This window comes from Aedes aegypti, chromosome 2, assembly GCF_002204515.2.
Source record: "Aedes aegypti strain LVP_AGWG chromosome 2, AaegL5.0 Primary Assembly, whole genome shotgun sequence".
Lineage (NCBI taxonomy): Eukaryota > Metazoa > Arthropoda > Insecta > Diptera > Culicidae > Aedes > Aedes aegypti.
In genome coordinates this window covers 222,142,111-222,166,099 of record NC_035108.1, presented here as the reverse complement: position 1 = coordinate 222,166,099, position 23,989 = coordinate 222,142,111, and the positions used below count along the sequence as shown (strand labels likewise).

Here is a 23,989-nt window from a genome sequence, read left to right as displayed (position 1 = left end):
TTAAACCTGGAATTATTTTTTAAATCCTGAAAAAAAAATGGAAATATCAGAGAATTTCATTTATGTAAATGAGTAGACACCCTGTTCTGATTTTCGTCAAATTTTACGAAAATATTCAATATATTGCTAAAACCAAAGCGTGTCGAACTTATTTCAAAATTGTTCTTGCAAAACATGTAGAACATGTCTGCAAGTGTCAAATATCAATAGGGATTGCTGAATCCGCTGTCGCTCTCAAAAATGTTCCAGAATGTCACAATTTTCTGCTATAGGTCATAAAAGTTACATAAAAATGGTTTTGTTCATATTTAATTGGAATTTGAACTATGATTTATTAATAATTTTGGTAATTCAATCTACCAAGCAAATCCAATCCAAATCATAAAAATAACCTTTTCAAAAACTAAAGTATTGAAAACTTCGTTGATTTGTGTTCTCTATCACCCAAAAACTGATTTCTGTGACAATATAAGCACATAAATCAGTATACAATCTGAAATCGATCATTAATGCATTTAACTATTGGCTGTCTCAAAAGCTAGAAGTGCTGAAAACGGCAATGGATACACTATTAGTATTACACTAACCTCTAATATCTAAATTATGGTGCTTGAGGCAAATCTTAATCCGCTGTGTAATTCATTAAAGATTACTGCAAGTCTTGACTGTAGAAGTATACAATCATTATTTTGAAATGATTATTACTTTCCGAAAAAATGAGAATTTAAATTAACACGCACCATTTCAAATTAAATGGCATTATAATTACTGCAAAATATTCATGTCAAAGCTCATTCCACTCGGCACCAAATTGAGTGTTAACCTCTCTGCTATCGAGAATGTGGTACAGTGTGAATACCCAATTAACAATAAACAAACATTCAGTCTAATGGTAAAACGTTCCAGCTACAACATAATACGATACAATAAAAACAGAAATAATCCTCTTATCTCCCCATATAGAAACTAACATTGCTAAGAAGAGAGTGGCAAGTATAAAATTAAAATGATAATACGGCTTCCGTTGGCTATTGTGCTGAAAGAAACAAAAACTGTGGTAGATTGTGCTCTTAATCCACCTCTGAGACGAAAGAAAAAAGTGCAAAAGCAGCGTTATGGAGTATATAATCGTGTTTTATAATCCAAACACGTTTAGTGGACTATGTCAAATGCTGAAGCTGCCGTGAAAAATTCATGCAATCAAAGCAAAGTGATAACAGGTGAAGTGAGCAGTGCTACGAAGGTTGCTGTACGGAAGAACGAGAACATCAAAGATTGAATTATGATAAACACTGTTTACTTCCTGAGTTTATCGAGAAATTTAAATTGTCTGTTTCGAAGCTGGATTATTACGCTGTATTTTCTCCAAGGGTGCCCGACGTTGCAAACCGGTAAGTAGTTAAAAGATCAACTTCAGAATTTAATACTCATCGCGTTCCTCGCTTCAGTGTGTCTTTATGATTTATGACTTTATAATTTTGTTTGACTGTGAGGTTTTCGGGTGTTGAGATGAAAGTTTATTTGCAATTTTCTGCGGGAAAAACATATTTCGCTCTCTGTTTCTATAGTCACAATGTAAATATGTTATCATACATGATGTGTTTGATTTATATTAGCATGTTTTCAACAACAGATTATTTTTATGATGAGAATATAATAATACTAATATTGATGTGCAGATTGATTATATTTGGGCTCAATCAACTGAAATTTATTGAATGTGTCTATTTCTTTATTGATTCTAAAATTTTGTATTTCATATTACTTTTATTTAGATTCATTTTTTATTTCTCATCTACATTTTCTATTAAATTTCTCAAATATGTTTATCCGGTGAAAATGTCAAACAATGTTCTAAATGTGAATTAACATTTGCTTTTTTAAGCGATAATAATATTGTTTATAATTAGTATAATTACTATAATTTTTTGATTATTATTGGCAGCTGACATTGAATTACATGAAACAACAGTATTTGTTCCAAAAATGTATAATAAGAAGGGATGTAAGAAATTAAAAAAAAAAAATCATTTGAGCCAACCTATAGGGTAACAGATTCAATGGTTGTGAGTGTTCTGCGCTAGTGCCTGTTATCATTGAATTGGCTACAGAACCGCCTATGTTTATTGATAGATAGCTTGTAGGAATCTGAAATATTGTTGGAATTTCATCAACATTGGTTGCATACCTCCAAAAGTGCATGTAGTTTTCTCGCTTGTACCAACACTGGCCGGAATATGTTCATATAGCAGAGGATCCCAAACAGATATATATTGAAGCACATATTAAAAATATACCATAACTAAAGTTACAGAACAGCAATAGATGGAGATATAATTTTTCATCTTCTCTTTACTTATTTTTTTGTTCCTTTATTATTTTAAACATTACATTTATTTCTTATATCTAAGTGTGCTGTATTGCGCAAAACTATTATCCTATTTTGGTGAATGTAAATTAACAACGTATTACACTTCGCTGTCGCAGCAGCAAAGATTTTTTATACGGAGGGTTGATTTAATTTGCTTATAAGAATAAAAAATGCCTTCATTTAACATAACCTTAATATGTAACGCATTAACTACAAGAAGACAGTGCGCATCGTACCTTCGTGCTGTGCGTACACGAATTCTCTCTGCTCTTGGAAGTTTTCTTAAAAACTACCTAAAGCAATAAAACAGTACTTTTCAGTGCTACAAAAACAGTACTTTTCAGTGCTAAAATTAAAAACGGTACTTTTCAGTGCTACTAAAACAGTACTTTTCAGAACTATTTTTTCTACTATTGATCCCTTTACGATCCTTGTTTGGACCCGTGCCTTCGATTTTTCGTTGGACCCGTTGGCGAAAGCTAGCGGTGGTAATCCTTCTTGGACACCGTCTTGGGAAAAAACCTCTCGAAGGTCACGTCTTCTTTCGTTTATTAACTAAACATGGTATCAACAACTAACAAAAGGAAGGGTGAATCTCTGAATTCACTACTTCCTTCCAAAAAAGTGGGTTTTAAAACTGTCACCACACGTGGCAAGAATGGAAGAAAGGACGCTTCCCCGGAATGCGAAGTTTCTTCTAAGGGTGAAATGAATAATTGTATCGAAATGAGCAATCAGTTCGATGCTCTAGACAAATTTTCCGAACACCAAATCGAAGCAGCCTCTAGCCCAGGCTCTTTGATTCAAGTGAGGAAGCAAAGAGTGACGCCTATCGTGGTCAGTTGTTCCGAATTTGGGGGATTTAGGCAGGAGATCTTGAACTCCATTAGGGGAATCAAGGTTTCCTTCCAAATCGCAAAGAAAGGAGACTGTCGCGTTTTGCCGGTAACTCTTAAAGATCGTGAACTTCTTCTCAGACATCTTGAAGAGAAGAAGCACAAATATTTTACTTATGACGACAAAACTGAACGTTTGTTCAAAGTTGTCTTGAAAGGTCTCTCAAGTGACTATAAATCACCTGAAGAGATCAAAAATGGAATAAATGATATACTTGGATTTTCCCCAGTCCAAGTAATCATTATGAAATCATTCCTTGCTTAGCGCTTGAACGAGTCGGTCGACAGGATCCCGGTCTCATCGTACGGCACTTTTTGCAGAGTTCATTTAGGCCTTTTTCCCCACCGCCCGCGTGGGTTTTTGGTTTAATTAGTGAGTTAAACAAGTTTCAGTTTTGTGCAAAGTGAGTGCTTAGACGATTGCGCTTTGCGAAGGAAGCGAACTAGTGAAACTAGTATCGTTCCACCGCAATAAAATCATCGCCCATCATCAATTATCGGTGATTGATTTTCTCCCGCACCGAGAACAACAACAAGGCAGAAGGCCGACCCGGTCGGTCTACTACCTACGGCGCGTGGACGTTCTCCTGCTGTAGAACGGATAAGTATACATTATCTATTGAATTGCTTTCGCATCTCCGAACAACAGTGTTGAGTTCAAGGTTGTTTTTCGCTTCTCCTCTGTCTCTCTCCCGGTGCAATTTTGCCCGTATAGGGGAGTTGGGTACAAAATAGCCCACTGATTGGTTAATTTTTTTTTCTTTTTTTTTTTTTGTGAATTTGATTTACCCATTTAGGGGAGGTGTGTACAAAATAGTCCACTGATTAATAATTTTTTTACACATATTTTTTTTTTGTTTTTGTTATTTTTATTATTATTTTTTTTTCTTCATTTGGTTGCGGTTAAGCTTTTTTCCGCATGGATGAATCGGATGGAGGCGATACGCCTCCTAGAGATCTCGTTGCTCGAACGCGGTTCTATCAACCGTCTTCGGCTGGGCCTTGGGTTGTCTATTTCCGGCGCAAAAAGAAGATTTTGAACGTGCTCTCGATTTCTCGGGAGCTGACGCGTAAATATCCTGGGACCGTTATTCACCAAGTGAAAGAATCCAAGCTGCGTGTAACTGCACCTAGTTACAAAGCAGCGAATGAAATTGCTCAGCATGAGGCTTTTACTGTGGAATATTGCGTCTATGTGCCGGCACGAGAAGTCGAGGTGGAAGGGAAAATTATCGACGCGAGTCTAACATGCGAAGACATTAAGACTGGCAAAGGCGTCTTTGAGAACCGGTCCATTCCTGATGTGGCTATACTGGATTGTAAACAATTACAATCAGTTACCATGGAAGGAAATAAGAAAGTGTTTTCGCCGTCAGCCTCGTTTCGAGTGACTTTCCCCGGTTCCGTCCTCCCGAAATTTGTTTGTATTGACAGTGCTTTTTACCCAGTGCGTCTTTACGTGCCGAAGGTATTCAATTGTACCAACTGCAAGCAGCTTGGCCACAGTGCTAGCTATTGCGACAACAAGCCCCGTTGTGGCAAATGCAACCAAGCTCACTTGGAAGATGCTTGCACACAGGAAGCCGAAAAATGTAGCTACTGTCGCGAGGAACTTCATGACCTGCAGAAATGCCCGGCTTATAAAAGACGCATTCGAAATGAGAGTCGCTCAATTGTGAAGCGCTCCAAGAAGACATACGCGGAAATGGTAAAATCTTTAAATCCGTCCGCAAAAGAGTCTTCATCAGCCATCCCAGTTGGTAACTCTTTTCAAGAGTTGTCTTCCGATGAAGCGAACGACGACGAAACCGATGGGGGAGATTCTTCGGAGGTACACGCTCCCGGTAAACGAAAGTCTCCATCTTCTCCGGGACTGCGCCGTAAGGTATTGAAATCTTCCCTCAGAAGTTTGCCTAATTCCAAAGGAGGTGGGGCAAATTTGCAAATCCCGAAGAAACAGGTCTTTGATGCTTCCGTTCCGTGTTGCAGCAAAGATCTGCCGCCCCCGCCTCCACCGATTAAATATACTTCAAAAAGAAGCTCTAGACAAGATAGCAAGAAAAAAGCTACTGAAGTCCCTCGCTCTTCCTCGAAAACCCCCGGGGCCAAGCGAGGACTGATAACTTTTACGGCCCTTGTGGATCGCATATGCAATGCCCTCGGAGTTTCAGACTCATTCAGAGGCATACTCGACCTTTTTCTCCCCGCAATAGAAGAGTATCTCAGGGAATTGACTATTTCGTGGCCCCTCCTTGCTTCGATCATATCTTTCGATGGATAATTCATCGAGTGAGGTACAAGATATGATCACTGTGCTACAGTGGAACTGTCATAGTCTAAAACCTAAATTAGACACATTTAAGTTTTTGCTTCACAATTCCGATTGTGATATATTTGCACTCTGTGAAACATGGCTTTCTTCTGAAGATGATCTTAACTTCTACGATTTTAACATTATACGCCAGGATCGAGATGATAATTACGGGGGTGTGCTTTTAGGGATCAAAAAGTGCCACTCATTCTACAAAATCCCCATCCCGACTCATCCAGGCATAGAAATCGTTGCTTGCCAAATAAGCGTAAAGGGTAAAGACCTTTGCGTAGCTTCTGTTTATATTCCTCCAAGAGTTTCAATAAACCGCCGTCATCTCTGGAATGCAGTCTCCATGCTCTCATCTCCAGTTTTAATACTGGGTGATATGAACTCACATGGTACTGGATGGGGCGAATCTTATGACGATTATAGAGCGGCTATTTTCTATGACTTATGCGACGATTTCAACTTGAACATTTTGAACACAGGTGAAGTGACACGTATTTCATCCGACGGCAAAGAAAGCCGCCTTGACCTGTCTTTGGGTTCAAGTTCACTATCATTCGATTGCATGTGGAAGGTTATCGATGACCCCCATGGTAGTGATCACTTGCCCATAATAACTTCTATCAGAAATAATTTTGAAAGGTCAGAACAGTCAATTCAGGTTCCATTTGACCTCACTAGGAATATCGATTGGCAAAAATTTGCATCAGCGGTAACCTTTGGTATCGAATCATTCAACACTCTCCCACCGTTGGATGAGTATCGACTCCTAACAGAATTGATTTATAAAAGTGCATTAGAATCCCAAAAGCAACGAGTTCCAAGTGCATCCTTCAAAAGACGACCAGCCACACCTGGTTGGGATGATGAATGCACTCAGTTGTATCGAGAAAAATCTAATGCCTTTAAAGCTTTTCGTAGATATGGTACCTCAGAACTTTATTTAGAGTACTCGAAGCTCGAAAAAAGACTGAAGAATCTTATTAAAGCGAAGAAGCGTAGCTATTGGCGACGTTTCATCGATGGCCTCTCACGAGAAACTTCAATGACGACGCTTTGGAGAGTGGCTCGCAACATGCGAAACCGCTCATCCTCAAATGAGAGTGACGAATACTCCAATCGTTGGATATTCAACTTCGCAAAAAAGGTCTGTCCAGACTCAGTTCCAGCTCAACCGCCATTCTGGGAAACCCAGAGAGACGATGCGTTGGACAGACCATTCACTATGCTGGAATTTTCTATGGCTCTTCTTTCATCAAACAACTCCTCTCCGGGACGCGATATGATTAAGTTCAATCTTCTTAAAAATCTCCCTGATATCGCTAAAAGACGGTTGCTTGACCTGTTCAACTTATTCATGGAGCACAACATTGTTCCACCTGAATGGAGACAGGTCAAAGTAATAGCTATTCAAAAGCCTGGGAAACCAGCGTCTGATCATAATTCGTACCGCCCGATTGCTATGTTATCATGTTTAAGGAAATTGTTAGAAAAAATGATCCTATCCCGACTCGATCACTGGGTCGAATCAAACAACATGCTTTCCAGTACACAATTTGGCTTTCGCAAGGGCAAAGGAACAAACGATTGTCTAGCGTTGCTTTCATCAGATATTCAACTAGCCTTTGCGGACAAGGAGCAATTGGCTTCGGTTTTCTTGGATATTAAGGGCGCTTTTGATTCAGTTTCCATAGAAATATTGTCAGAAAGCCTGCACAATAGTGGATTACCTGGAATATTGAATAATTTCTTGTACAATCTGTTGTCAGAAAAACACATGAGCTTCACTCTCGGTCAACTGACAACTTCCAGAATTAGTTATATGGGCCTTCCCCAAGGCTCATGTCTGAGTCCCTTGCTTTATAATTTTTATGTTAAAGATATTGACAACTGTTTGGAAGAACCATGCACGCTAAGACAACTTGCAGATGATGCTGTGGTTTCTATGAAGGGCCCACGAGCGGAAATCTTGCAAAGACCATTGCAAAATTCCCTTGATAATCTATCCACTTGGGCTAGAAATTTAGGGATCGAGTTTGCTCCGCAAAAAACTCAACTGGTCGTATTTTCAAGGAAGCGGAATCCTGCCCAACTAAAGCTTAAGCTTTTGGGAACAGACATCGACCAGTCTTTGACTTCAAAATACCTTGGGGTCTGGTTTGATTCAAAAGGCACTTGGCGAACTCATATTAGGTATTTAACGGAAAAATGCCAACAAAGGATCAATTTTCTACGAACAATTACCGGAACATGGTGGGGTGCTCACCCGGAAGACCTCATAAAACTCTATAAAACAACCATTCTCTCTGTTCTAGAGTATGGCTCTTTCTGTTTTCTCTCAGCAGCAAACTGCCACTTGATTAAATTGGAACGAATTCAATATCGTTGTTTGCGTATCGCCTTAGGGTGTATGCACTCGACACATAATGCGAGCCTAGAGGTTCTGGCAGGGGTTTTACCGCTACAAAACCGATTCTGGGAGCTCTCGCTAAGAATACTTATTAAGTGTGGAGTGAGCAACACACTCGTCATCGAAAACTTCGAAGAATTGCTCAAACTGAACACTCAGTCAAAATTCATGAGAGTTTATCTCTACTACATGTCATCTGACATTAGCCTTCCATGTTATAACCCTCCACGTGTACGCTTCACCAATGACAGTTCCTCTGTTGAATATGATCTGTCCATGAAACAAGCTATTCATGGAATTCCAGATCAACTTCGATGTATAACTATTCCACGTATTTTCAACGCAAAGTTCCAGAATGTCGATTCCTACAGGAGATATTTCACTGACGGGTCACGTATAAATGGATCCACTGGCTTCGGTGTCTTCAATGAAAACTCTTCCGCCTTCCGAAAACTTCAGGAACCTTGCACGGTTTATGTTGCTGAGCTGGCAGCAATCAACTTCGCTTTGGGGATGATCTCTAACATGCCCGCAGACCACTTCTTCATCTTCTCGGATAGTCTCAGTTCTATTGAGGTACTCCGATCGATGAAACCTGTAAAGCATGCATCTTACTTTCTTACAAAAATAAGAGAGCAGATGTGTGCACTGGTCGAAAGATCATATAAGATTACCTTTGTATGGGTCCCCTCACATTGCTTAATTTATGGCAATGAGAAGGCGGACTCTCTCGCAAAGGTGGGCGCTGAGGAAGGTGAGATATATGATAGAAGAATTTCACACGATGAATTGTTTCATTTAGTACGTCAAAGTTCTCTTCACGGTTGGCAAAGCGACTGGCTAAATGACCAACTGGGACGGTGGTTACATTCCATAATCCCTAGAGTTTCCTTGCGAGCGTGGTGGAAAGGTTGGGATGTAAGTCGAGATTTCATTCGCGTGATGTCAAGACTTATGTCCAACCATTACTCGCTAGACGCACATTTGCACAGGATCAACCTCGCGCTGAGCAATATATGTAATAGGTGTGGTTCCGGTTATGATGACATCGATCACGTAGTTTGGCAGTGCCCGGATATGGACGCCTCCAGAGCACAACTTATGGATACCCTTGTGGCCCGAGGTAGACAACCCTATGTTTCAGTTAGAGATGTGTTGGGCTCCCGCGATCTCGTCTACATGTTGTCGATTTACGATTACCTTCGCTTGTGTTGTATAAAAGTTTAATTCTCTTGTGTTCTCTTCCCCAGTTTTTTTTTTTCTCTCTGTGTTATGGTCCATTTGTGTTGGATTGATGTTCCTGGCCATCCGGCAATCGAAAACCCACATGAAGTTGGTATACGCCATGATACGACAAACGAGCAACCATGAAATACCACCCGGATGAGCTGCAAAGAACCCTGTAACCCAATCCCAACCTAGCCCTTCCTAAAAATATTTGTGACCACTAACCTCGAGTTGCCACGAGTACCCTGGCTCCAACCCGGACTAAACTTGGTACTTAAGAAGTTAAACAATTGTAAAAAAAGTACAAAAATGAATCTCGGCTCCGTAAAGCGTTAAACGCGATAGAGCCTTAAATAAATGAATTGGCAAAAAAAATCATTATGAAAAAGAGAACCCAATCTGGCATTGTTCGGAAAGGGCTTTCTCAAGAATTTTATTTAGTTCACTTTAACAAAAAAGAACTAAATAATATTAAAGCTTTAGAAAAAGCAAAACTTATGTTCGATGTCCGTGTGACATGGGAACATTTCCACAAACCTGGAGGAAATTACCAGAACCCCACTCAGTGCCGTCGGTGCCAAAAGTGGGGTCATGGTACAACAAATTGTCGCATGGATGCTAAATGCATGATTTGCGGAGGTTCTTCTCACGCTAAAGACGTCTGTCCAGTGAAGGAAGATACCACCAAATTCATATGCTGTAATTGCGGGGCTAACCATAAGTCCAATTTTTGGAATTGTCCTTCACGCAAAAGGGTCATTGAGGCTCGTGCCAGGCAGATGAAAGATAATATCCGTTACGATAACGGTCGTTTCCGGAATTTGCCTGGTAGAGTATCGAACAATGCTCATTTTTCAGTTAACGATCGCTTGATCATGAATCATACCCATCAGGAAGATCATAATCATGCTCATTCACAAACTAATTTTAATCCGTCGGGTAGCCGTTCGAATCTTTCAATTTCGAATGTATCTACCCACGGTAAATCCTTTGCCGATATCGTAGCAGGAAATTCGAACTCCTCCCCTGTTCGATCCATGGGTACCCATTCTACTTGTTTCAAATCAAATGGAAAAAACCCTACCGCCACAGGTAACTCCGCTTCTTCGTCTACCGGAAATTCCAATGGGAAATCACAAGACATGTCTGCCTCTGATTTTAATTTTCTAACTGAACAATTGAATCTAATGATTGATGCAATGTTCAAAGCCACCACTATGACTGAAGCAGTCCAAGTAGGTGTAAAATTTACAAATCAAATTGTTATTGGATTACGTTTTTCTAATGGATCCAAATAATAATTTAAATATTTTAAATTGGAATGCTCGTTCTCTGAATGGTAAAGAGGACGAGCTGTTTAATTTTCTTACGGTTAATAACGTGCATATAGCAGTTATTACCGAAACGTATTTAAAACCTGGATCTAAACTCAAAAGAGATCCTAACTTATTTGTTTATCGTAATGATCGACTTGATGGGGCATGTGGGGGAGTTGCAATCATCATTCATAGGCGTATAAAACATCAACTGTTTTCGTCATTTGAAACTAAAATTTTTGAAACTTTAGGTGTTTCTGTTGAAACACAGTTTGGTAAATATACTTTCATAGCTGCCTATTTGCCTTTTCAATGCACTGGACAGCAAGTTAATTTGCTCCAAACTGACTTGCGAAAATTGACTCGCAATAAGTCAAAATTTTTTGTCATTGGTGACTTTAATGCCAAACATCGGTCATGGAATAATTCTCAAAGTAATTCCAACGGCAGAATTTTATTTGATGAGTGCTCTTCAGGATATTTCTCAATTCAATACCCTGATAGCCCTACATGTTTTTCCTCTTCTAGAAATCCATCTACGATTGATTTGGTCTTAACCGACTCTAGTCGTCTTTGTAGCCAACTGATTACTCATGCTGATTTTGATTCTGATCATGTCCCTGTTACATTTCAAATATCCCAAGAAGCGATTCTCAATCCTATCAGCTCCACTTTCAATTATTTACGAGCCGACTGGAATATATATAAAACGTATGTTGACTCTAATCTTGATGTTAACATTTCTTTAGAAACTAAACTTGATATTGACAATGCTCTTGAAACTTTAACAAATTCCATTGTTGAAGCCCGGAGCATTGCAATTCCAAAATGTGAAGTAAAATTTGAATCCGTGATTATAGACGATGATCTTAAACTTTTGATCCGTCTTAAAAACGTGAGGAGAAGGCAATTTCAACGCACTCGCGATCCTGCTATGAAAATTATATGGCAGGATTTGCAGAAAGAAATCAAGAAACGTTTTGCTCAATTAAGAAACAAAAATTTTGAAAATAAAATTTCTCAATTGGACCCTGGCTCTAAGCCCTTTTGGAAATTATCTAAAATCTTGAAAAAACCTCAGAAGCCAATACCGGCATTGAAAGAGGAAAACAAATTGTTACTAACTAATTGCGAAAAAGCTCAAAAACTTGCTATGCAGTTTGAAAGTGCGCACAATTTTAATTTAGGACTTACTAGTCCAATTGAAAATGATGTTACTCAGGAGTTCGAAAATATTCTCAATCAAGAGAACGTTTTCGAAAATGCCTGGGAGACTGATTTGGAAGAAGTGAGAACTATTATTAAAAAATTCAAAAATATGAAAGCTCCTGGCGATGATGGAATTTTCTACATTCTCATCAAGAAACTTCCAGAAAGTAGCTTATCATTTTTAGTTGATATATTTAACAAATGTTTTCAATAAGCATATTTTCCTGACAAATGGAAAAATGCTAAGGTTGTTCCAATTTTGAAACCAGACAAAAATCCTGCAGAAGCTTCTAGCTATCGTCCAATCAGTTTGCTTTCCTCTATCAGTAAACTTTTTGAAAAGGTTATTTTGAACAGAATGATGGCCCACATCAACGAAAATTCATTTTTTGCCAATGAACAGTTCGGATTCCGCCATGGACATTCGACCACTCATCAACTTTTACGTGTAACAAATTTGATCCGTTCCAACAAATCTGAAGGCTATTCTACTGGTCTTGCTCTTCTAGACATAGAAAAAGCATTCAACAGTGTTTGGCATGAAGGTTTGATTGTAAAATTAAAAAACTTTAATTTTCCAACATACATTGTTAGAATAATTCAAAGTTATCTGTCAAATCGTACACTTCAGGTTAATTATCAGAACTCCAGATCTGAAAGACTTCCTGTAAGAGCTGGTGTTCCTCAAGGCAGCATTTTGGGACCAATATTATACAATATTTTCACATCTGACTTACCTGAGTTACCTCAGGGATGTCAAAAATTCTTGTTTGCGGATGACACAGGCCTCTCCGCCAAAGGACGAAGCCTACGTGTCATCTGTAGTCGATTGCAAAAAAGTTTGGATATTTTTTCTTCATACTTGCAAAAATGGAAGATTTCTCCTAATGCTTCCAAAACTCAACTAATAATATTCCCACATAAACCAAAAGCTCTTTATTTGAAACCTTCAAGTAGACATGTTGTCACGATGAGAGGGGTTCCAATAAATTGGTCAGATGAAGTTAAGTATCTAGGGCTCATGCTAGATAAGAATTTAACTTTCAAAAATCACATTGAGGGCATTCAAGCCAAATGTAATAAATATGTAAAATGTCTCTATCCCCTTATTAATAGAATATCAAAACTTTGTCTTAAGAACAAGCTTTTGATATTCAAACAAATTTTCAGGCCAGCCATGTTGTATGCTGTACCAATATGGACTAGTTGTTGTAATACCAGGAAGAAAGCTCTGCAGAGAATTCAAAATAAAATTTTGAAAATGATTCTAAGGCTTCCTCCCTGGTACAGTACCTATGAGTTACATAGAATATCCAATGTTGAAACATTGGAACAAATGTCAAATACAATCATTAATAATTTCAGGCAAAAATCGTTACAATCTTCTATTGCCACGATTAATGCGTTATATGTTTAGGTTAAGTTAGGTTAAGTATATTAAAAACGTTTTTTTTTCCTCTTATAAGCAGGTGAAATCAACTCACCTGTAAAAAAACTGAACTGCTACGGCAAATGAAATGTAATATGTTGTTAACAAAATGTTAATTAAATCTTAAATTTGTTTTACCAAATAAGGATGATAGTGTTGTCTAATAACACAGAACACCTAGATATAAGAAATGAATGTAATGTTTGGAATGATACTAATAAAGAAATTAAAAAAAAAAAAAAAAAAAAAAAAACTACAAGAAGATTGAAACGATTTTTGTCATAAAATAATTAATCATTTTATTCGACAATTGTTCCATTGTTTCGATATTTGATATTCTATGTAAATCATTCATACAAGCTTCAGAATCATTTTTAAAATTTTACTTTGAATCCTTTGCAGAGTTTTTTTTTCCTGTTATTACAATAGCTAGTCCATATTGGTACAGTTAAAAACATGATAGGCCTGAAAATTTGTTTGAAGATAAAACGCTTGTTCCAGAGGCGTCCCTTGAGGAATTTGATTACCTATGCACTGATTTGCACAAACCGTTAAATTTAATTATGAATACGAATTTTGCAATTGAGTTTTAAAATGTATTTCAGTTAGAAAAAAATAATCCACCTTAAAATATAATTTCCAATACTGGACGCAATCTTCAAGTGTCTCGAAGTTATCATGTTTGTTACTCATTAGTTTTCATTTCATAGAACGTTTTCATTTTTATTTTCTTCGTTTTCTTCACTCGTTGCTAGTTTCAGGCATATTGGTTGATACGATGCAAACCAGAATGACGTCCAGCTTGAAACTAAACGATTAGAAGATTTTTGATAAAACCTCGACTCGTTTTACGATGAAGGCCATATTTCGTGGATTTTGAAGCTTCTGCGAAAATGCGAATTTCCATTATCTCTATCGATGTTGTTCGAAATGATAATTCTTGGTATTTACAGCTTGTCAATTGCATTACTATTTGTTAGTTTTTGGACGATATCCAGCAGAGATGGTCGGGTCTCGGGTTTTCAAACCCGAAACATGACGTTTTCGAGTCGGGATCGGGTTTGAAAATTTGATATTTTTCAGGTTCGGGTTCGGGTCGGGTTTGAAGGCTACAAAATTATCGGGTACGGGTTGGGTTCGGGCTTGAAAAAAGTCGAGTTGTGTTGGGTCTGGGTCGGGTTGGGTGAGAGCTGTAAACAGAGTAACAACCTGAAAGCTTCCCTATGTATCAGAAACGATGAATTTATCAGAATTTAGAACTCGGGTTTTATTCGGGTTTTCCTTACAAATATTTTTGGGTTTCGGGTCGGGTTCGGGTTGAAACAGCGAAATGTTTTCGGGTTCGGGTCGGGTCCGAGTTTGCTTATCAATAATTTTCTCGGGTTCGGTTCGGGTCCGGTTTTGAAGAACTAAAATAAGTCGGGTTCGGGTTTGAAAAATGTGAAACCCGACCATCTCTAATATCCATACCTGAGACATATCTTTGTACACTATTTTTGATGCTTACCTCAAGGCTTTAACGATACAGACTGAAGCGGAAACAACAAACCCGCCTATTCCGGAACAAAAAGCGCCGCTTGGAAGATGTGGAATGCCAAGAGATGGAGTTGTTGTACCGTTCTCAAGAAACGCGGAAGTTCTATCAGAAGCTCAACACATTCCGCAAAGGCTTCGTGCCGCGAGCTGAGATGTGCCGGGATAAGGATGGGAGCATCTTGACAGACGGACGCGAGGTGATCGAAAGGTGGAAGCAGCACTACGATGAACACCTGAATGGCGCAGAGAACACAGGCACAGAAGGACAGAACAGCGAAGGCGATGGCTACGTCAGCACAGCGGACAGCGGAAACCAACCAGCTCTCACGACGAGACGGGCAACGATAGACGGTGTGCAAAACTGCGTGAAGATCTCGGGCGAACACTCCAGTTCGTTCGAGTCTCGGCGAGGACTACGACAGGGCGACGGACTTTCGTGCCTGTTGTTCAATATTGCGCTTGAAGGTATCATGCGGAGAGCCGGACTTAACAGTCGAGGCACGATTTTCACGAGATCCGGACAATTTGTTTGCTTCGCGGAAGACATGGATATTATTGGGAGAAAATTTGAAACGGTGGCATGCTGGTTGGCGGAACTGAGCGTGACAGGACCCGCCTAGGAAGCAGTGTTACGATAGACGGGGATACCTTCGAGGTGATGGATGAGTTCGTCTATCTCGGATCCTTGTTGACGGCTGACAACAATGTTAGTCGGGAAATACGAAGGTGCATCATCAGCGGAAGTCGTGCCTACTATGGGCTCCAGAAGAAACTGCGGTCAAGAAAGATTCACCCCCGCACCAAAACGCTCATAAGGCCGGTAGTCCTCTATGGGCATGAGGCGTGGACTATGCTCGAGAAGGACTTGCAAGCTCTTGGGGTTTTCGAACGCCAAGTGCTAAGGACGATCTTCGGCGGCGTGTGGCGGCGAAGGATGAACCACGAGCTCGCTCAACTCTACGGCGAACCCAGTATCGTGAAGGTAGCTAAAGCTGGAAGGATACGCTGGGCAGGACATGTTGCAAGAATGCCGGACAACAACCCTGTAAAGATGGTGTTCGCTACGAATCCAGTCGGAACAAGAAGGCGTGGGGCGCAGCGAGCTAGGTGGATTGACTAGGGGCACCAAGACCTGGAGAGCGTGGGTCACAGTCGAGGATGGAGAGAAGCGGCCATGAACCGAGTGAATTGGCGAAATATTGTTGGCGAAGCTTTATCAAGATAATTGATGTAAAGCCAAATAAGTAAGTAAGTATCAAGGCTTTTAAGTGACATGATGATTGACTGTTGAACGCTGAAACCCACTTCACGCCCACCACAATTTACCAGCTGTCGGTCCGTCGATCAAGAAATATTCACACATATGTTGTTAATAATTTCATAACCACATAAATTTGATTTATTGATCAATGAGATAAAACATAATACATTTTTCAAATATGTGAATTACATCTAGATTCTGATTTAATCAATATCGCGCCTAGTATGTATCGCGCGACACCTGAAAGGTCCATGCAACATATTCATAAGCATGTATGGCGTTGTCGCTTTCGTTTCCAACAGCAGACGTCGTGACGCCAGTTGCGCGCGCTTTTCCGATTCTCGCAAACCGCGCCATGGGCAATTTCTCTCTCGGGTGCACAGAGTGGAGTGCACCAGATTTTACCTATACAACTCCACTGTTGGTCAAGAAATGCCAATACAAATGCATATTCCTGCTGTGTTCATACACGCTATTTTCGTGCACATGAGAGAATACACGGCTGGACTGAATATTCTCTGAAATACGATGGAGAGACACATGGCAGTTTGTCTTGTTTGCTTTGCTGTTTTCGCTTGCTTGTTGAGCGAGCCCAGAGAATGGAGAATCAAACGGTGGAGATTGGGTTTGTTCACTGAGGGCGATGCACCAATTAGGCAGAAATTATATTCAAGCAACTGCATATTACGAATTTAAAAAGTATTGGGTATTATAATAGGGGGAGATCCCCCAGTACCGGACACCTAAGTCACTAAATTCATAATTCGAAAAATATTGGTTTTATGTGCTCGTGTTACCCATTTATGATAATTATTATCATTTTTATTGTGTACAAAAATAAATTTGAAAATATGAATATGAATTTTGACATTGCATTTTGATGATGTATTTTAGTACCAAATTGATCGATCTTGAAAGGTGGCACCCAATACCGGACACGATCTGGAAATGCCTCGAATTCTCTAAATTTGAACATCATTGAATGTGTTTACTATAGGAATAGTATATAATTACCAATTTAATGCATTTCCAACATTTACAAGAACAATTTGAGTTTTTCTTAGTTTGCAGGATGGCCATCAAAAACCTCTTTCAAATATTATGAAAAATAGCACGTTTTACGATGTTGTTCTGAATGTTCATTCTTCTTAATTTTTGATACCATGATCGACGGAATCCATGAAAAAATGAATGTATTTTGAAACGCTGGTGCAATAATTACAAAGATATCATATAACAAATCAAGCTGTTCGAAACTGGGGGACAGGAAGAGCTAAACCAAAATTGTAATTTGTCCATATTTAGTACAATTATGGTACAAAATACATTCATAGTATTAAATTAGGATTAATTTCGAGCATACTTGCGTGATCCAAAGGTTTTTTTTTCATATTCAAAATAATTACTAAATAGGCTCAAAATTTAGGCGATACGTCAATGTTTTCAAGATTTTCATACTTTTCTACTTTTTAAAAAGGGATGCATATTTCAAGGATGTGTTATTCTACGCAAACATTACTCTTCACAAGAGCTTTCTTTTCTTCTAATACGCCATCTTGATTGGACCATGATTTCTCAATTTTTTGACTTTGTCCGGTATTGGGTGCTGTCCGGCACTGGGGGATCTCCCCCTATATATTTTTATTTTATTAGTTTGAATTCTTCGAATGTGTAGTGCACCAAGTGCACCTTAGGACGAGACGCCACAGCTTGTTCTTAAGACAAAGACATTTTATGTATTTGTTACATTTAGTTACCCTGAGATAACTCAGGTAATTCGGGTGCAGGTCGAATACCGTTAGGCCGAATGTCGTTAGGCCGAAGACCATTCGAGTGCCAACGAAGAACTTTAATCTAAACTGTGAACGATCGTCCTCCAGAAATCTAGAGGCCTGCAAACTAACCGTAAAAATATATCAGCATAGGAACGTCATCGAGAGCATAAGGACAGAAACAATCATTGAAAACCACATCAACGATAGCTCATTCTCTTCAAGCTTGAAATGTGATCAATATAATAACTGCAAAATATTCTAATATTGTTTGTGACATTAATCCCAACTGAGCTTTGAAACTAGGTCTTCTATAAGCACTTTCACAGTTGTTATAAAAATTGAAAGTTTCAATGTCACTTCAAAATATAAGAAACATACACGTATCAGAAAGCAATGCTTGTGCTCTATCTGTTTGTGTTAATCGATTTCAATGAATAATCAAAACCGGGAAAATATTGGCCAGTGACTTTTTTCAACATTTTTTTATGCTATCATCCGGCTTGTCATGGCTGCCGAAAAACGGCCATCGTGGAAAGGTGAAAATATTCGCCTGTGCCGCCGGCGATTGTTGGCCTAGTTGTTTCCGATGATTTATTGAATAAATAACTGAATGCTAGACAATAATATCAAGGCGTATAAAGTGTCAACTATTTTCGTACTTAGTTAATGTCATTTGTTAAAATATTTAAAATGGTTAATTAACTAAGAGAGCTCAATAAATAAATGCAGATGTGCTCATAAAAAACTAAGTTGGACCGTAATGTCATTGGGAGAAAGTATTATCATTAAACGAAAGCATATAATTCATGAAGTAATATTAAGTTTGTTCAATGCAATATGCCAAATATTTGTTGGTAATTTAGCTATAAATGACTATCTCGGGCTGAGTTGAAAGCTACAAATGGATTTGCTGGTAGCAGAAAACCCTTACCGCCTTGAGCTTACTGTGCCAAATCGCAATGTAGACAGCCAAATGCAGCAGATTTCGTATTTTGGCTACATAATTAATGGAGTAGTCTTCCCAGTTTTACTTACTAGATACACCCCGTTACGCACAAATGCCTCCAGCTTACAAGTATGTGAGCTTGCCAATGCTATATGTACATATCTGAAGAACGTGATGAAATTCTAAATGATTTTTCAGCAATTACCGCAGTGCTTTCTCGTCTTGTCAAAGAAAATCACCCTCGAATGAGTAAAAACTAGAGTACCATCTTGCGTCGTGTTCACTGTTTAATCAAAAGATGTTGTTGCCGGGTCGTACTGTTGGCCTGTAATGTGGCGGAGTTGGTATTATCGTGATGGAGCATTGCAAGTTCATGGTATGTGCCTCCGAACACTCGCGATGATAGCTTTTTTAAAGCACAATGCCGGGTACAGAGGGCAAAGTCGTTTGCATATTATTATGTCCGTGTGCCATTTTCTTCATGTAATAATAATCCGCTTAAAATATTCAGGACACCAACCTCACGAGCATATCAAAATGCCCATTACCAAATAAACGTCTTACATTTTTGATTGCAGTGATAAACTATTTTTAAACGTTGTTAAAACATTGCTATTTGTAGCGTATTGATTTAAATAAAGGAAAGAGCAGCTTATCGTCTAAATTGTTGATTCTCATTTGATGAGAATGATCAATATTTTCCAATCACAAATGGTTCTAATATGAATCAAGACAGGTATATGTGCAGTTCAGGACACTGAAGACGGCTGTATAGTTGAGGTCGACTAGTGGACCTCAACTACTAGTGGAGTTGTCAAAATATTTATCCGTTTTGAGTTAAAACAATTTCAAATTTACTTGTTAAAACGCGGAATGTTTTCTATGTATTACGTATTTTCATGACAGGAATAAACTATCCCATTAATAAAGTAATATTTGCATAAAAAAATTGAAAAAAAATGGTTAATTGTAATATACCCAAAGGTTTTTCCCATTTTTTTTTTGCATCGCTAATTCGAACTACTGCCTTACTGTAGGCCAAAATTACACAACTCAAAACATTTTCACGATAGGCCAAGCAGTGGCCTTGCATAAAAAATCGAAAAAGCTAATTTTTGTTTATTCTGTTTCATGTCACTATTTGTGTTTTTATTTCAAAAACAACAAATAGTCACAACTATAGTGGTTTGCCCATTGTATATGTACACTACCCGTCATAAATACGGACTCACTAAAACAAGTATTGCAACACTCAGCTGAATATTGAATCACCTTGAAAAATTTAGCATCACCTCAAAACAGGTAAATTCACATTTCTATATCTCGAGATCCTTACGTCTTGCAAAAAAGCGATCTTCAGCAAAGTTGTTCAGGGGATCAAGGGCATCCGGAAGGCAAACAGTTTAGTTCGCGATTTTGCCGCTAGGTGGCGGTAGTGAGCATGTAAAATTAAGAATTTCAAACTAGTTATATCTTTTAATCCACAAGAGAAAGAAAGTTCGAGTCTTCCAGTTCCATCCAGATTAGATCGAAATTTTGAGTCTTCAGCAAAGTTGTTCAGCAAGTCAAGGGCATGAAGTGAATCTCACCTGAAACACTTGAATATGAATTGAATTGGACATGAGTCACTTGGATATTGGACTAATCAAACTTGAAACACGTACATAAAGTGATTCAAGCATGAATCACTTGAAAATGAAGTGATTCAGCCCTATCCTGCATGAACATGGAGTCATATCTGAAAAAGTGGAAAATGCTCCTACATTCTAGATTAATCAAACCTGAACAACTTGAATATCAAGTAATTCGTACTTGAAATAGGTGAATATGAAGTGATTCAGACCTGCAGCACTTGAAAATAAACGAATCAAACCTGAATCACTTGAATAGGGGAAGGGGCGGTAAAATGAACACCTTAAGGATATCATCTTGTTTCTGATAGAAAAACGAGGAATTTGTATAGTTCTATCGCACAGCATCAAAAATAGGGATGCGACACGAATTCAGACTAAAATAGCTAAATTTTCACATATTTTCATCGCTAGCAAAAAACGATACAAATGTTCATTTTACCTGCACTATGTGGGTAAAATGAACAGCTGTTGGTGGTAAAATGAACCACATGCAAAAAACGTAAGCTAAACAAATATTTTTGGAAAGTTCCATTGCATTACCGAATATATAACCATTAAGGATTGTAATCCATTCAAAAAGAAATCTATATGTATCAGATTTGACATCATATCATAACGATGTTCACCGTACTGAAAAACCTCAAAACCTCCGAGCTAAAAGTTTCGTCAGTTGAAATTTTCAAACGTGGTTTTCTAAAATCTTAGTTTTGCTTCGCTCTTAGTTTTCGTTGACATTTTCAATTCAATTATTAACCTCCGTATCAACCCGAACACTCCGATTTATGTTCTAAATCGTCCGTGCGTGATTAAAATTCATTGATATTTGTTTTTCTCGGTAAAAGCACGGTGTTTATTAAACCACTGGAAATAAATCCTAAATCTCTTGAATATGAAATAAATCAGACCTGAAACTCTTGAACATAAAGTGAATCAAACTTGAACCATTTGAAAATGAAGTGAATCAAGCATAAATCACTTGAAATCATTTGAACATTAAGGTGAAGATGAATCAAAGCCAAAGGTTTGATTCACTTAAGGGGAAGATAAATCGAAGCCAAACCTCAAATTTTCAAGAGGATCTGGAGAACCGAACACCCGTTTTAGCTGAAAACCTAATCGATTAGTTACCACCAGCGAGTGACCAATCGATTAAATTTTCAGCTCAAACGGATGTTTGGTTCTCCAGATCCGTGTTCTTGAAATTTTGAGGTTTGGCTTCGATTTATCTTCACCTTAAGTGAATCAAACCTGAAACAGTCGTATATGAGTGAGTCAGGTGAGAATTACTTGTATATGGAGCGAACTGAATCACTTAACTATAAAGTGAATCTGACACTTGCGGGTATGGAGCGAACAAAACTTGAATCTTTTGATTATAAAATGAATATATCCTGAGTCACTTGAACATGGAGTGAATTTGACATGATTGTTATTTGGCTCCATATTCAAGTCAAACCTAAATTACTTGAATATAGAGTGAATCAAACTCGAAAGACATGAATATAAAGAGAATCAGACATCAATCACTTGGATATGAAGTCAATCAAACTTGAATCACTTATATATGAAGAGATTCTGACTTAAATAATTTGAATATGATGAATATGAGTCTTGACTGAATCACTCGCACATGGAGTAAGTCATACCAGAATCACTAGAATATGTTTCAGATCTGATACACTTGAAAATAGAATTGATCAGACCTGAATCACTTTAATTTAATATAATTCCGTCCCTAATCACTTCAACTTCCAAATGCCAAAGGCTTTCTGAACAGCATTCTGGAGATTCTATCTTATCAAATTCATACGGTTTAGGTACAGTCATCCCTCCAGAACCAGAGTAAAAGTTGGTTTTCATGACTAATTTGGACCGTAGTAAAATCAAGATTTAAGATCGCCACATGATGGCAAAATTATAACTCAAACTTTTTCCTGGATGCCCTTGACTTTCCGAACAACTTTGCCGAAGACACAAACTTTCTATCTCATCTGGCTCAAAAAGTAGAAATTGTTTAATATTTCAATTAAATATTCCTACTAGTGCAATCTAGTGGCGAAATTGTGAACCAAACGGTTTGCTTTTCGGATATCCTTTACTTTCTGAACAACTTTGCCGAAGACTCGAACTTTCTATCTCTTGTGGATGACAAGCTAGAAGTATTTTAAAATGCTCAATTTTACATGCTCTTTAGCGCCACCTAACGGTAAAATCGCGAACCAAACTATTTGCTTTCCGGATGTCCTTGATCCTCTGAACAACTTTTCTGAAGATCGCTTCTTTGCAAGTCGTAAGGATCTCGAGATATAGCAATGTGAATTTACCTGTTTTGAGGTGATGCTAAACTTTTTGGGGGGTGATTCAATATTCGGCTGAGTGTTGCAATACTTTTTTTAGTGAGTCCGTAGTGTAGTCCCTATATTTTCGGTATAAAAATTAAATCCTTATTATAAATTGAAGACTTTATTTTCTATGAATATATTTGATGATGATGATGATGGAAGTTACTAATATTTCCAAACTGAACCAAGTACCTAAATGCTTTCAAAATTGGCCCATTTTGAACGTCCAAAGAACAGTTTTCAATAATACATAAAAAATCATCTATATTTTAAACCGATCCCTGTAGTTACTCAACGAATTTTGTAAGCACGAACTTCGAAGTATATAACCGAAACAATTACATGTAGTAGGTATTCCAGTTAATGATGGATGTATTTCATGGTAGACGATAAATTTTCAAGTACCGTTAAACGGGGTTTTGATAATGCGAGCAATTTTGATAGTGTGGGACCCACCACATACAAAACGAAATAAGATAATATCTGTTAATCAGTTAAGCAAAACGAATGCAAAAGTAAAGAATATTAGTATAACACTTCATGTCAGAACTATTTTTGTTTGAAACGAGAATATTTGAGACTTTATATACGAATATTAATAATTGATGAAACTTTAGCAATTTCGAAACGTTTGCGAACAACCTGTTCTACAATCACTATTTGATGTAATTTTGAATAGTTGGTCTCTTATATTTGACATCCTAGTTATAATAGAACTTGAATATGGTCTCAAATCTCTTAGCGAGAACCATTTTTGCAAACTTTAACCAATTTTGTAATCTAAATCAGAAATTTCCATATTATGATAAACGCCTAGAGGTATGCGATGCCCTATAAATGTGCGTAAATCATTCAATTTTGTTTGATTTATGCTCCATTATCAAAGTTACCCCAAAACAGAAAATCGACTGTCGATTCAAAAACGATAAAAAAAACGATCAACTGATGGAACATACACTTCGTAGTTGCTACTCCGTGATCAATCAGGATAGTGATATTGCACAGAGCACCACTTAGATGAAGCTTTGGTTTTAGCTTTTTTTCCTCAATGTACAATCACACTACCCCTGATATTTCTCGATTGATAACGGTGCCGGCCACGTCCTTATGTCCACCGGGGAGAGGAAGGAAGTTAATTAATTAACCGTTGTTACTAGAAAACCGGAGAATCTCCTGCATTTCCCACAGCTACCTGGGAAGTAGGAGTGTTTTGTTAGTGATGGATGATACCACTGTGGTAAACGGTTAAGTCGATATATTCAATTCTAGCGATAGATAGAACTGATCATGTTTGCACCATAATGACGCAGAGAGATA

The 23,989-nt window shown here is 38.1% G+C and overlaps 1 protein-coding gene across 3 annotated transcripts in view; it reads left to right on the top strand.

Moving 5' to 3' along the window:
• The window catches only part of LOC5569022, a 183,828-nt gene that overhangs the window by 37,265 nt on the left and 122,574 nt on the right, over nt 1–23,989 (top strand). For all 3 annotated transcript variants that reach the window (XM_021844115.1, XM_021844114.1, XM_021844113.1), the window contains exon 2: nt 964–1,391. In XM_021844115.1, coding sequence (XP_021699807.1) covers nt 1,283–1,391 — 109 coding nt within the window. In that variant the 5' untranslated portion in view covers nt 964–1,282. The remainder of the gene's footprint in view (nt 1–963; nt 1,392–23,989) is intronic.